At 30.1% G+C, this 16,373-nt stretch overlaps 2 protein-coding genes across 3 annotated transcripts; one reads left to right on the top strand and one right to left on the bottom strand.

The window, feature by feature from the left end:
- The first annotated feature begins 585 nt into the window (after positions 1-585).
- On the top strand, positions 586-2,124 carry LOC131621866 (calmodulin-like protein 7). Its single transcript, XM_058892913.1, has one exon. It carries the CDS (start codon positions 846-848, stop codon positions 1,506-1,508), a length of 663 nt encoding a protein of 220 aa, XP_058748896.1. The 5' UTR covers positions 586-845; the 3' UTR covers positions 1,509-2,124.
- LOC131621865 (protein FAR1-RELATED SEQUENCE 5-like) lies at positions 1,896-5,764 on the bottom strand. Of its 2 annotated transcripts, XM_058892911.1 has the most exons (4): positions 5,579-5,764; positions 5,325-5,387; positions 2,823-3,369; positions 1,896-2,680 (listed from the first exon to the last, which is right to left on the bottom strand). In XM_058892911.1, exons 2-4 carry the CDS (start codon positions 5,333-5,335, stop codon positions 2,468-2,470), a joined length of 771 nt encoding a protein of 256 aa, XP_058748894.1. In that variant the 5' UTR covers positions 5,336-5,387; positions 5,579-5,764; the 3' UTR covers positions 1,896-2,467. The 2 variants fall into 2 exon arrangements, with proteins under 2 accessions (XP_058748894.1, XP_058748895.1); XM_058892912.1 differs by lacking the exons at positions 5,325-5,387; positions 5,579-5,764 and adding an exon at positions 3,460-5,202.
- Between the last annotated feature and the right edge of the window lie 10,609 nt (positions 5,765-16,373).

Below are 16,373 nucleotides of genomic sequence, written 5' to 3'. Positions count from 1 at the left end.
CTATTAAAAAAAAACACAAATAACCACGTTTCAGTGAAAATTACGCAAACAATCATGTTTCAGAAAATGTTATAAGCGAGACGCCAAATGAGACGGCGACACCTCTTAAATTTCTAAGGAGGCGCCAAATGAAATGTTTCTTAGGTATTTAAGAGGTGTCGCCATCTCATTTGGCGCCTCCTTAAAAATTTAAGAGGTGTCGTCATCTCATTTGGTATCTTCTTTATAACATGTTCTGAAACATGATTATTTGCGTAATTTTCACATAAACGTAGTTATTTGTTTATTTTTTTCAATAGTTGGTTATTACTAAAAAAAAATCCTTGAATTTTGAGTTTGAATTTTTTATTATCACTTTGTATTTCAACGCGCTTATTACTTTATATTAAAAATAACTCAACCAATTTCTTAAAAACTAGGCATACTATGATTGAGATATTTTAATACTTGGGAGAAATAAACTAGGCAAACAAATACAACCAACCGAATTGAAGTGACACACGAGGCAAATTAAACAAATACCTTCAACCAAATAATTCAATGAAAACGCGCTTTTGTACAACCAAGTCATAATGATTAATAATGTTTCACTAATTAGTCTTAAAAAACTGAACAACTCAAACACAAATACGCGTGAAAAATTTATGAACCCCACCACCTTAAATCAAAGACAATAAAGAGCCTACTCCTCCACCACCTCAATCTTAAAAACCCCACCCAAAAAAAACAACTCAATTCTCTCTTCCTAGTTGTTGTTGTACTACTTTAATTTCTCCAAACTTTCCTTTTATATTCAACAAAAAACCAACAGAGAAAACATCACAACTTTAGTTTCCTTGTTTCAAATGCCAACTATCTTGCTTAGGATTTTCCTTCTGTACAACGTTGTCAATTCATTTCTCATTTCTCTTGTCCCTAAGAAACTTATAACCTTCTTCCCACTTTCTTGGTTAACCAATCTCATCCAAAACAACAACAACAACACTACTACTACTACTACACTTTCATCGTCATCGAAAAGAGGTCTTGTTATTACCTCGACAACAACGATGGATCCAAACGAGCTCAAGCGTGTTTTCCAAATGTTTGACCGTAATGATGACGGACGGATAACGAAGAAAGAGCTGAATGATTCGTTGGAGAATCTAGGAATTTTCATCCCTGACGTAGAGCTGAGTCAAATGATTGAGAAGATTGATGTGAACCGAGACGGGTGTGTGGATATTGAGGAGTTTAGAGAGCTGTATGAGTCGATTATGGATGAACGTGTTGAAGAGGAGGAGGAAGATATGAGGGAAGCGTTTAATGTGTTTGATCAGAATGGAGACGGGTTTATTAGTGTTGATGAGTTGAGATCTGTTTTGGTGTCGTTGGGATTGAAACAGGGAAGGACTGTGGAAGATTGTAAGAAGATGATAGGGAAGGTTGATGTTGATGGAGATGGGTTGGTTGATTATAAGGAGTTTAAGCAAATGATGAAGGGTGGTGGTTTTTCTGCTCTCAATTAGTCAACTCTTTTTCAGTTCTCTGTGCTGGGTTTTTCGTTGTTTCCAACGCTGATTTTCAATCTCTCTTGTAAATAATAAGTACCGTAGTATGATTCAGGTTCATGTCGTGATCGATGTGTTTTGTAATAGGCATGTTTTTCGGCTTCTGTTTTTTGTTTTCTTAATTTGTTTATTTTTCCTATCCCAGTTGTTTGGGTTGTTAGTATGGAAAAGCATTTGATGCTGGGGGCTAGATGTTATAGCAGTCAATGATCTTAACTGATGATAAAAATTGGACACTACGAGGTTTCAAGTTATCGATTCGACGAAGTTACGACGACGCGAATACTGGAATTTGAATCTCTATCCAACAACTTAGATTGGCTCAGTACAGCGAATCTGAGTCGAGTTAGATTAACACTAGGCATGACATGAATGTGTTCTGCCCAGGTACTACTAATGGATTTTTTGGAGGAGGGGGAAGAAGGTAATTGCAATGAAGGACGCACACTGCCACTGTGACAAGAAGTGTCTGTTTTCTTTCTATTTTTTCCTTGGTTTTGGGACAAGGGTTGATTCTGTTTTCAGTTTGTAATGTAAACTTCTGTTTTAAGATATATTTCTTGAAATTTTTATCTACTCTTTCTATTGGATTTATTTATTTTGTCACAGTATATCAACTTGGAAACGGTAAATTTTCGTTATATTGGTAATAATTCAAAATGTGCATCTGAGAAAATTCGATTCCAATTAATGTAAGAATACAATAGCTAAGGTACTCATGAGAGAATCACTTTTCAACAAGACCGTGTTAAAACTAGCTCCTAATCACCAACATGATACACACCGAGACAATGAGTTTCTTGGTAAACTATATGCTGCATGAAGTTTTAATATGACCACAACACAACTTCAAGGCCAAATGTTGATAAAATTATATCCGAAGACTTCAAATTGAGAATGTGCAATAATGGCATTGTTTACCTGCCTTTCGAATCTGATTTTTCTTCCTCAATCTCTCTTATATTTCGGACTACATCAGCAACTTTTTTAGAGATGTGTTCTGTGTGCTTTTCCAAATCGTTCAGAATCATATTTAACTGTTCTTCATATGCTGCACAACGTCGTTTGTACTTCTGCCTTTCATTGTACAACTCAAGCGTTAGCTCACGGATTCTTTTATCTTTCTCATCCTGTGACACAAATCAACAACACAAGTTTTAGGTAAAAAAATGAAACAAACATAAAATAGACATTAGATCCTAACCACGAATGTACATGAATCAAAATATCCTAATCCAACATCTGCAAGTAATAAATTGAGATGGAGCATACCTCACTAACCAAGTGCTTCTCAGATTTTCGCCATGGGACTTCACTAGGACTCATCAGTTTATGTGTATGCTCCTTCACAACTTTGGTGATAACCCACTTCCCTTCTTCCCGTAAAGCCAGCCTTATCATGGCTTGACAACCTTCTCGGGTGGCTGGTGGAGGAGGGAGCACTCTATCTTTTCTGTGCACATACTTCTTTGCACGAAAACCTTCTTTTGAGCAAACAAAATCTTGACCAATAATCTGGTTATTTACTCGTGAACGTCGGTTATGGTGTACTCGTACTGTAAATCCCGTCCGCCTACCATAGGCATTGTAGAATTCTCTAGCTTCCTCCCTTGTGTTGAACTGCATGTCTATGAATGGCTCTAATGTGTCTGAATCTGGTACAGGTTGTTCGAGAAACTTTTCAGCTTCACCTATACATAATTCTAAATTGTTTGAAAACTCATCTTTTACTCTCTCATGTTCCTCATTGATTTCTGCTAGCGCATCAAGGTGGCTACTATCTGAAACAAATCCCTGGCCAGATTGGTGATCCAACATCCTATTATAGCATAATTACACAACACAAATAAGTAGATTATCCTTCACGGTTCATCAAAAAATGTAAGGTAAACTGGATCATTGACATAACCTGTAACTGTTAGTAACTGAAAAAAGTTGCTTGTTTCAAATTTCTAGTTTCTTTTGTTAATCTCCTAGTTTGCAATATAAATATTTATGATTAGTGGTGGCTCACTGATAGAACAGAGGTAAGATAGAATAAGATGAAGAAAATTATTGTTTTAATGGATTTGAAAACAGAAAGTAATTCCAGAACTATTACTCCTCAGAGAAAACAATTCTCTCACTGCCCAACCTCTAAGGTGAAAACAGAAAATGATAACGTAACCAACTACTTCCCATACATTCTTATTTATTAGGGGAATACTAACGAACTGTGTCAGCTAGGCAACCGTGTTTTTCCTTCATTCCCTTTCGTATTCTTTCTCACATATACTTTCCACTGTTTAGGCCTAACCTCATCTCTACACATCCCCCTCATCACTTGTGGGGCCCGGTCCATTCCTATCATCACCCCCACCTTCAACAATAGCCTTGTCCTCAAGGCACAGATAAGGGAATTGACTCTTCAATAATAGTTCCTCTTCCCAGGTAGCATCTCCAACATCCATCCTTTCCCATTGAATCAGTCATTTTCTACTATATTGTCCACCATCAAACTTGTCCCTCCATGATAAAACCTTACTCGGAGTAATATCCCTTTTTCTTGCCCACAGCCTTCTTCAGTTGCGACACTTGCTGGTAATTAACTTGTAAGCAACTTGCCCTATTTTCTTCATGATTTGATACGGCCCAAAAAATTGGGGAGCCAGTTTTTGATGGATCCTCTGCACAACCGTTTGCCGTCTATGAGGACGTAATTTGAGAAAAACCCAATCACCAATCTCTGTCCCTTAGCTCCTGCACTACAGCTTCTACTCTGGTTCGTCCCTCCGAAAATGCACCAACACTGGAGGCTTTCTGCCATACACCACCTCAAAAGAGGTGAACCCTGTAGACACATGGAATGTGGTATTGTATCACAGTTCTTCCCATGGAATCCAATATGTCCATGTCTTAGTTTGATCTGCAATAAAACTAGTACAAACTTCCTTAGAAAGGGCTTGAAATTTTCACTCATTGCATTGTTGGAGAATGTATGCCCAAGTGTGGAGCTGTCGGAAACACTACCATGGATTCTCATCTAAATTAACTAGAAGCTGCGGTGAAGGAGATAATTGACAGATAATCAAGAATGTGAACAGAGATGCATAACTACTTTCAGCAAATGCTTATGGAGTTGTGTCTATCACAAGTGTGTAACCGAAGGGGAATCAAAGAACATTCAAAGTGGACAGAAAGGCCTAGAGTATGGTTTTGACAATGGAGTTACTATGTAAATCCTGTGAACGGCAAAGCAAATTGAGATACCGAGTTTTGATGGCACTCACCCTGGTGTTGGAAGTCCAAATCATAGGCTTGCTTTGACGTATAGGAGAATCGCCCGGAGCTTAAGATGAAGTTGAGTAAGATATGCATGGAGAGACTCACCATTACTTTTTTTTCAGTGACAAATTGTTAGTGGTTAATTGTTACTATATATTTACACTCTTGCCAGAACTTAAACCCTGGACCTCCAACTCCTTTTAACCCTTAACTCAACTGTTTCAGGTCAGTTGACCTACCCTCCCACCTCAGACTCACCGTTCCATTGGTTCAATGTGTGGAGAGAGAATGAGCCAAAAGCATAAACTACCTAAGTTTTTTGGTCTAATTGTACACCTCTTAACTATTGCCCAATTCTTGATATGATTTACTCTCCATAATGAAGCTTCTGCATATACTTTCCACACATATCAAAATCACTTAAGGTGAAAATTCTCATCCAAATAAAAAAAAAAAAAAAACAGAAACGGACTAATTCTCAAATTGAAGAAGAAGGTGAGGAAGATTTACCTATTCAGCATATGAACCAGTTTCAAGCATCTCCTAATTAACACAGCACATAGAAGAAAGAGCCTGCAAGCAAGTAAAAGTTTAGTTACATTTATAAATGTTCCATGGGTCCTATCAATTCATTTCATAAAGATTTTATAGTGTTTCAAGAAAGTGAAAAAATAAATAAAGAATTGCATTGGTAAAATTGAATGAGGTAGCAGAAAAAATGGGAGGGGAAAGAGAAAGTTGGTGAAGGCTTTATTGTTACTTACCAAGACGGTGAGGTGTAGAAGCTCCGGAGAGTAATTATGGAGGTGGAAGGTGAAATTAGGGAGTAGAAAGACGGAAGAAATAAGGGTTACTCGGAGTGAGTAGAGTGAACATGGAAATGGAAGTGACCAGAGAAAGCAACAACACTATTGTGTGTTGCGATGCACGGTTAAGGTTTCTGTCTTTTTGTTTTTACTTGTACTGTAGTATGTATTTTCAGCAAAGAGCTAAAGAAAAAAAATAAATGCGGATCAACTACTTAGTAGTAAGTCAGAAAAACTAAAACTTACTAGTAAAAAGGTGTAAATATTAGAAGGTAAATAGCATTTTAATTAGTACCAGGTTCATTAGTTAAATAAAGACTATTAAAAAATGTATTTAAACATAATTATTTTAGCATTGTAATTATAATTTTTAATATATCAAAATTTTATTTTAATATCTTGTAAAAGTGTGCTTCAATTTTTTTACTCGCTTTCACATAAATCACAATCATTGATGTCTGTAATTTTTTCTTCGTCTTTTATTAAATATAAATGAATAAGTGTGTATATTGTCTAGAGACAAATTCGTACAATGTACCAATCGTTAGTTGGTTCAGTGATAAACCACCTGATGCTAGAAGTGACCCTCGAATCGGACTATACCGGTGATGAAAACCGAAAGAAAAAAATCCGTACAATGTCGAGTTAAATAGAGTATTTTTTTTAGTCTCCAATGAACAAACTCAACCCTATAAAACAATCTTAGAGAAAGATGTAATAAATAAATTGATAAATATTTGTGTAATAACATTAAAATCACAAGGTTATAAAATGCATGTGTTTGTTGTCGTGTTCCCTAAATGAGTGATTTGGTTAATCCATACAGCCAAAGACTTTTCTTTATATGTGTGCACCATATTTGGTGCACATAATCAACAAATAAAGTGATATCAACACATATTACCTCAAATTGTTGCAAGTGTTGCTCACATCTTAAACACCATATTTGAATACATGACTTTGTTCCATAAATCTATAACATGTTCTTGTCTATTATCCTCGACATACTCATTGCACTTCCAAATAACGTTTTTTTAAATATGAAATGCACACAAGAGATCAAATGAGGATGGAAACACAACTAACATTTATAGGTATCAACAAGTTGAATCTAAGAACTATTTGAACACTTGCTTCATGAGTTGCACATAAGTTTTATCCCCTCTAGCAAACATAAGCAATTCATCTGCAAAACATATGATAGTGATCTTTAACTTTGCACATTTGGGATGGTTGTTAAATTTTGGATTTCTCTACAATGTCCCCAAGATTTTATGTAAATATTCCATTATCAGAACAAAAAGAAGTGGAGAGATAGGATTCCCTTGTCTCAGCCCCTATTTGCTTTCAGAATCTAACTATTTTGCCCATTAATTGCATATCTGTAGAAGATTGTACTACTACAAACCATAATCCACTTGACGAATTTTGAAGTAAAATTCTTCTCTCTCTCATGATTGTCTTCAAAGTTATCCACTCCACAATGTCATCAGATTTCTGCAAGTCCATCTGCAAAGCACATCTTAGGGAGATGTGTTTTCTATTGTATCCCCTTAAAAGATCATGAGTTATGATAATGTTGTCATGTATAGTCTTTCCTGGATCAAAAGCAGATTAACTGTCATCCACCAAAACAATTATCACCTTGCTATGTGTGGCAGTTAAGATTTAAGAAATGATCTTATATAAAGTGGTTCTGCAAGTTATATGTCTCATATCCTTTATTGTTTGGGCTTTTTTAGACTTGGGGATTAGGGTGACTAATGCAAAGTTTGCAGCTACATAAAGTCTATTGTGAGTAAAGAAATCATTAATTGCATTAACCACGTCATGCTTGATCGCTGTCCAGCTTATCTTGAAAATTTTAGCATTATATCCATCGATGCCCAGAACTTATTATACCATGTACCTTTAAGAGCTTTCTAAATTTCTACTTATGTGATTGGCTCAATAAGACTATCTTTATGTTTTAGTTGTATTTGTGATCCCCTTCTAATTGTAGTAATATCTAACTGTAGCAGCTGTTGAGAAGAAGTTTCAATCAGCTCACCATAAAATCTTAGCACTTATTGTTCTATCTCTTTGAAACCAGTCAACTTGTTGCCATGTTGGTATCCTAAGTTATGCAAAGTGGCTTGCTTGTTTTTTTGCTCTTAAGATAGCAAAGAAGTATGCAGTATTCTCATCTCCTAACTTAAGCCCAACTATTTTGGATTTCTGCATTAAATTTTTTTCCTCCATCTCAGTATTATTGAAAACTTCTTTAGACCAATACTTCACATTTTTTACATGATCCTAGTTGAATAAATCCCTTGCCAAAAGTTTTTGGGCTTGTTCCACACTAGTTCTACTTTCTTGTATTTTATTCACCGCTTTAGTCACTTGTCTATTAAGAGTAACCATCATTGGTTGCATTTTCTTTAGTTTTCTCCATAAAGTGTACATAATTCTACCTTGTTCTTCTTGTCTCCTGTTGTCCCTGAGAATACTCATAAATTATTTATTTTCCATATCACAATTAAAAAACTTGAATCTTGCTTTTTGCCTTTGAACCTTTATGATATTTTCTCCATTTTAACTCTCAATGGAAAGTGATATAATATATGAAGGTTAAGGACTTCTATCTCACATTCGGGGTAAGTTAGAAACCACTCTGCATTACAATGAGCTCTATTTATCCTTGGGTTTATCATCCTTGTAGTATGCTTGTTTGACTAGGTGTAAAAGTTGCCCCTAATATCATGTTCATGTAGCTCAATCTCCTTCATCATCCTTTCTAAATCTACATATTCAGCCATGTGAATATCAATACCTTCAACTCTACCAATTACCTTTAGGACATTATTAAAATCCCATATAACCATCCAAGGCCCTTTTACCGTTTCCCCGTATTTCTTGATGTCCTCTCATAGTTTCCTTCTATTGACAAACTGGTTATGTGCATACACCACAGACATATAGTGTGAAAATGTTCCATTCTTCTGATATAGTTCATTATGGATGAATTGGTCAGAAGAGAAAAAAGTTTTCACATTTCAATGGTTAGGTTTCCACATCAGCCAAATCCTTCCATTATTATGGTGACTATAGTTGTCTAAAGAGCTCTAATCATTACCCAATACTTTTCTAATATGATCAATATTCTTTATTTTGACTATAATTTCTAGTAATGCAATACATGTTACATGAATTTTCTTGAGATGAACTCCAACCTCAATGCATCTTGATCTTTTATTAAGCACTCTTAACATTCTATCATAATATCATGGAACTTTATTATCAAATGATGCATAGCATTCTCCAACTTAGAGCCTCAAACCCTTTACTGCGGTTAATTCTAGAGTCTTTGTCTATTGTTTCTTTCCCTATGTACTTGTTTGCAGATTTCACTGTTGTCCATATTTCAATTTCCTATGCTCTCTCTTGTGTCTTCACAACTGCTTCTTCTACTTGTTTACTACTTTCTGTTTTCTCAATTGTTACTACCTTCACGTTGTTGTCTTTTTTGGACGCCCATGCTTGTTTATTTTCTTTTTTTTTTGTTGCTCCTTTTGCTCCTTGCATTCATGGCCAAATTTGTTATAAGTGGTACAAAAAGGTGGTATCCATTCATACTCCATCTGTTTTGTCATCTTATCCCCTTGAGGATCTCAGATTGTGATTTTCTTTTTCGACTCCATGGTTACATCCACCTCAATCAAAACTCGAGCATATGAAACTCTTAATTACTTATCTGTGCATTCATCTGTTATCAATGGCTTCCAATTGCACTTGCTATTTTGACAATACTTTTGTCTCCCTAACATATCAAAGGTAATCGAGGGAAAATGGCCCAAATAAGAAGTAATCGCAGTACATCATCCTTCATAGTGAAATTTGGTGTCCATTTATGTAACAACATTGGTTTCTTATAGATGGTGTATGAACCCGTCATAAGGACTACATCCTTGTCAACTTTTGACTTAAATCGTATGAGAAAACACCCTTCTTCATTGTAATACAACAATGAGAGCATAACAAAGATTTATGAATTCATCGTGAACTTTCTTACTATATTCATGGACAACTCGTCGCTTATGGTATACATAATGAGTGCATTCTCCCAAAGTTTCTTCTCAAATACCACATCTTATTCTTCAATTAGAACATCTACTTCACCATTAACAATCAGCTATGTTGTGTATGCAATTTTGATGCTATTAGAGGGTAATATGTGACCTTTAAGGACACCCACCAATAGTTGTGGTTGTTGTTGTTCTTCATCCTTGTTCTCCTCAGCCTCTACGTTATCTTTGACAACCGGTTCTAATACTAGTGTTTATGGCTTGATTTCGTACAATATAATTCTCCTTATGGTTACTCGATCCCTGTAGGCTTGTGTTACAATCCTTCTTGCATGAGTTTATTGTTGGTGAGAATACTCTTACTCTTGTCGGTGGAGTCATCGTCACCTTTTTCCTCGGCCGACTGCGCCCCATTACAAACTCTAATTTTTATATCCTAATTTTTTGGCTTTTTTTCCACCTAGATTAATTTTTTGCCTTTTGCAAGTGCTTTTGGTCTTTTAAGAGTAATTTTTTTTCAAACTATTGAAAGAAGTAAATAATAATAATAATAATAATAATAATAAGAATAATAATAATAATAATAATAATAATAATAATAATAAGAATAATAATAATAATAATAATAATAATAAGAATAATAATAAGAATAATAATAATAATAATAATAATAATAATAATAATAATAATAATAATAATAATAATAATAATAATAATAATAATAATAATAATAATAATAATAATAATAATCATACTAAATTATAATGTTAGAAGTTTTTCCCACCAAAATTTCCCGCCAAAACTTTTAATAAATGATAAATAACTAAACTAAATAAAAAACTAGTCAGTACACCCGTGCAATGCACGGATTTATTTAAATAATTAATAATAAATAGATTGTATTTGAAATATAAAAATAATAAAAGAATATTAATAATTTAAACAGTTATTATAGAAAAATAATTTATCTATCTAAATAAATGAAAAAACAATTTTCTTGATGAAAGATTATTCTAGAGAGTGGCTAAAAGATAAAACCAAAAGTATTTTTAAAAAACATAGTAGAATGAAAAAATAAAAGGATAGCAACTATACAACATAAAATTCGTGTTTGATTTTAACATTCATATTTATAAGGCTTAAATAATGATTTCGTCCCTGTAAGTTAGCGTGTTTTTGATTTTGGTCCCTGTATCTTTTTTTTTTCGTCCCAAGTCCCTATATGTTCATTTCGTGTTTGTTTTGGTCCCTAACGTTAAAAATCTGTTACAAAAATGCTTAGGTGGCTAACGTTTGCTGAGTTGGCATGCTTTTTGTTTTTTATTTATTTATGATATATTCCACTTGGCAAATTTAATATTCGTATGCTGAGTTGGCATGCTTCTTGTTTTTTATTTATTTATGATATATTCCACTTGGCAAATTTAATATTATTCAATTATTTGAGTGTTGAATCTTGAAAAATAAAAGTTTTAAAATTTGGCCTGAAGATGATTCGAACCCTCTCCATCTAACTCAATGGATAAGTGCTTCTCCACCAGGCCACTCACGTTTCTTGTGAAGTAATTGCAAAGCACATGTATATACTCAATAATTTCAGCATATTTAATGCATCAATAGACAATAGCCAACTGACATTTTTAAGGTATATAATGTTGAATATTAATGATAGATTTTAAAATATTTAAACGATAATAGTTTTAAAATGTCATAATGTTAAAATGTTAAAATATTTAATATAATATGTTTTTAACGTTAAAATATTGAAATAGTTTAAATATTAATAATTGAAAATTTTAATTGTAAAAAATATTTAATCTGTTAAATATTTATTTTTAAAAATATTTAGTTTATTAAATGTTTAGTTTATTAAAGTCCCTTATATTTATAACTTTTCATTAATTTATTCATTATTTTTTTAATAAACAAATTATTTAATAAATTATATATTTAAAAGTTTAATAGTTGAGATATTAAATACGTGAAATATCTAATAAAATAATTATTTAGTGAACAAAATAGTTAAAATATTTTTTTTCAACACAATATATTTTAATTATTATTGAAAAAAATTGTTTTACAAAATATCGTAAACCCTACTATTATTATTTTACTAAATATACCTTAACTATTTAATATTTAAAATAATAAATTATTTAATAGTTATTTAATATTCAGTTAAAATAATTAAGTTTTAATTAAAATAATTATTTAATATTTAATTATTTTATTAAATTCATACCTTAACTATTTAATTTTTAATTGATTATATTTAATATTTAACTATTTCATATTTATTTGATATTAGTATTAAATAAATATTTAAAGTATTAAATAAATAAATATTTGAAGTTTTCAAATATTTTAACTACTTATTAATACTGAAGCATTTATGTAATATATATGGTGTTGCATTTTAATGACAGAATGAAAAGTGTGGTGTAGTGGTTGTACATTAACATGTGAGGTTAAGGGGCAGGGGTTCTACTCTTGCTGGGACCAACATTTTGCATTTTAACATTAGATCCAAAAATAAAATCTGCTTACTTGGAAATTTAGTAAATAAAAAATTAAAAAAAGAAATGAAGTGGCACGTTAGAAATTAAAAAAATGAAAAAATAAAAAAGTGGTTGCCAACTCAGCAAACGTTAGCCACCTAAGTATTTTTGTAACAGATTTTTAACGTTAGGGACCAAAACAAACACGAAATGAACATATAAGGACTTGGAACGAAAAAAAAAAGATACAGGGACCAAAATCAAAAACACGCTAACTTACAGGGACGAAATCATTATTTAAGCCTATTTATAAATTTAGATAATAATTTATTATAATATTCTTATTGATACTATAAAGTCATAAGGATGAAGCATGAGGTTGGATAGGTTTTATCCATAAAACTTTTATGGATATAGAAAAATAAAGTTTCGCCTTATATTATCTATGACCTTTAAATATAATATACCAATAAAAAAATTATGAAAATAAAAAAAATTTGTTGAAGTAATAAATTTATTGATTAATTATATAATTTTATCTAAATGCAATGGCTTAATAATCGCCGGAACGTGTTGCCTTTTCTAAATTACTAATTAATTAATTTAAGTAATGGGAAGAATTGAAGTAATTAATAGAATTTTTTAGGTTAGGAAGAGAGTCTAAGGAAATTTCGGAAGAATTGAAGTAATGCATTAAAAAATTTATCAGAATATTTATTTAATTGATTTAATTAAGTGGAAGAACTTAATAACATAACGATGAATTAGTCTAGTTGAAAAATGAATATAATTCATTATAACTTATCCTATTTTACAGAGGGAGAATTTGTTAGGATAAATAATAAAACAATAAATACTAAAACGACGATGTTTACCAAAAAAAAATTGATTAAGACCCAAACTTGAAATTATTGTTGATCTCCAAAATGAAAAGAAGAAAGTATGTAATCAGAAACCTGAAACTATCTAATTTGACCTCCAAAATGAAAGAAAAAATACAAATCTGAAACCATCATTAGCCTCCTAAATGAAAGAAGAAAATATTCATTAAATCACATTGTTCTGTTTCGTCTAATTATTTAAATTACATAATAGTATTAAAAAAGTAAAACACAATCAATGAGAAAGAAAAAGAATATAGAGCAAAAATGAAAACACTAAAAATAATAATAAACACAACAGATGTAAAATTAAAAAATAAAAATAAAAATTTGGATCAATGACATGAATTCTCAAAGTGTGAACAATTGCAATCTTCCTATCTCTTGTTGATCCACTAAAATTATGAAAACAAATTTGTTGTCACAGAACGCAGGTAATATAAATTTTGAGTAAAAAGTATATATAGTTTGTTGAATATTATGGGTTACAGGAATTAAGATGAACGTGAAGTAATGGTGTAAGCATTATAACTTCCCACTAAGTTTTATGGGTTGCTCATAGAGACTTTTTTTGATTAATTTAATTTAATTAATTAATTAAATTGATTAAATAGGATAAAATATTATTATATTAATTAAGTATGATGAAATATTATTTTAATTTAAATAAATATTAATTAATATGATTATAATTAAGTATGATGAAATATTATTTTAATTTAAATAAATATTAATTAATATGATTAATAAAAAATTAATTCTTATTCTTATTATTATTATTTATTTATTTACTAATTATTATAGATTTTGGAGGGAAACTTTTTTGGAGAAGTTATAGGATTATAGAATAGGATAAATTTATTTACTAATTATTATAGATTTTGGAGGGAAACTTTTTTGGAGAAGTTATAGGATTATAGAATAGGATAAATAAATTAATTAATAAGCTATAAATTTTTTTTTTTGACACAATTTAATTAATTAAAAGAATTAAAAACTCCCACTACTTCAAAAACAGTTTCTTAATTACTATAATCAATTTTAAAAAATTCAAATTAGCCATTTTTTGTTCAATTAATCATTAATAATAATTAAATAATTAATTTAAAAAAATAATAAAAATTAGCCATTTTTTGTTCAATTAATCATTAATAATAAATAAATAATTAATTTAAAAAAATAATAATAAATTAATATTCATTTAGAAAAATATGATAATAAATTAATATTTCAATTAAAACTAATAATAATTTTCACAAACTTATTCCACTACCTCCATTTATGATCTCTCATTTTTTTCAATTAAGAATTAATTAAAAAATTAATCCACTAAACCATAACACTCCCCACTAACTATCAATTTCGTGAAAAATAACCACCAATTTACTTTCAGTATAAATTTATCTCAATGGAGTTGTCCACACCATTTTCTTTGTGCAAATTCATTATTTTCTCAAAATGTTTAATTTGATTATTATTTGGGATAATTGTAGTTTGAATGAATTGTTTGAGCAGGGTCAATGCTGTTGTTTCATGGTAGGATTTTAAGTCTCATGTGGTTTCTGTCTAGAATTAGCCTACTGATGTTTTTTGTACTAGATTTTGGTCTTTCCTTTATACTTCTTATGCTTAGTTTAGATCTTTTAATCAATTTTTGCTTCTTCAATATATATTTTTTATTATTTTTGTCATGAGAGCTTTTCACATGATAACTATCACAATTTAGTTTATTTTCATTGTTGTTACATCAAAAGTTGTTTATGTGATTCAAGTTTTTATATCTTTAATTTGAAAAACTATTGTTTTTTAATGTTTTTTCATCAAATTTGTTTCTATAGTTTAACTTTTTTATATTTTAACGTGAACACATATGATTGCAGATGAATCAAATTGGCTTCACAATTTTCAAATAGATGGTTCAATTAGTATGCAAACGGTCTCGAGATCATCAAACCAAACAGAGAAGGTTGAAATTTCTCTTTTCATATATATTTTGTTTGTATTTTGTTTTCATAACCGCGTCAAAAAATTGAAAGCATATCAATATGTATGAATGTTTTTTTTTTCAAATATACTTTATTAGTATTTTTGTTTCTATAACTGCATAAAAAAAATATATTATTTATAAGAAATTTAATTTATTTACTCATATTTAAGGAAACATCAACTCAAATTAAGATTTTTATTTGGCAAATTCTTTATTCTACTTCCATTTTGATTTTTTATGTATTCTTTATTGTGCTTTATTTTATAATAACTTAGACATTTGTTCTCTTTCCTTCCCCCTCTCTTTATTCTCCTATAATGTATTCATTTTCTTATGTATTTTGTTTTTTTAAGGAATTAGCATCGCATGAAAGGAGCAACTCATAAAAAATAAGATGTATTCAATTATGTAGATATATATTCTTAAATTATTTTGTTCAATATTATTTATTATTTTTTGCTAATTTTTTGTTATGTTTACTTTTATAGGGGCAAACTTTAAATCATCACAACATGCATTTCTTTGATAAAGAAATTGTTCAAAAGTTTGTGTTGCGATAGATTTAAGTTTAAATAGTATGAATTATTATTTGTTGTCACATGTAATGATTTCTTAACTTCATTGCTTCATCTATTTTTATTATTCTTATTTTTCTTTCTTATTTCATCATTAACTCAAATGATCATTTTATCTCTAATTACTATTATCATCACTAACTTATTTTATATCTAAACCTAACTTCTCATCTTTGTTAATCTATTAAACTTTCCATTACATATTTTCAAACATAAATTTTCTTTTTTTAATCTATTAGTTTTTTCAATAGTTTTTTTTATTCATGTTCAAATGATAATAATGTTAATGTTTTTATTAATAAATTTTGTGATGGTCATAATTTATTCTCTAATTTTAGGATCATAAAAAATAATGCTCTTTTTTTTAGTTTTTAGAAAATAATAATAATAACATTTACATACACTTGCATTTAAAAAAATTCAGATAATGTTATTATTTTTCATAAAACAAAGTAATATAAATGTTTAAAATCTAATTGTTTTTAGGAAAAAATAATTTATTAAAATATTATAGGCAACATAAATAAATAAAACTTATATTATAAAAGTCATAGTTCATTTGAACAAGTAATTTTAGGTTCAACTTTATATTTTGAGTTTACAAAATCAAACTTTTCTACATTCTCAATTTGGTTTAAACATTATATATTTTATCATTTAATTTATGAGTATATTTCAAAAATAGTATTTAAATAATATAATTTACAAAACTAACCCTATAAAATTAATCCGTGCATCGCACGGGTAG

The sequence above is a fragment of the Vicia villosa genome, unplaced genomic scaffold (assembly GCF_029867415.1).
Source record: "Vicia villosa cultivar HV-30 ecotype Madison, WI unplaced genomic scaffold, Vvil1.0 ctg.000011F_1_1, whole genome shotgun sequence".
NCBI lineage: Eukaryota > Viridiplantae > Streptophyta > Magnoliopsida > Fabales > Fabaceae > Vicia > Vicia villosa.
The sequence above is the reverse complement of the archived record's forward strand: the minus strand, read 5'-3'. Positions and strand labels throughout refer to the sequence as shown.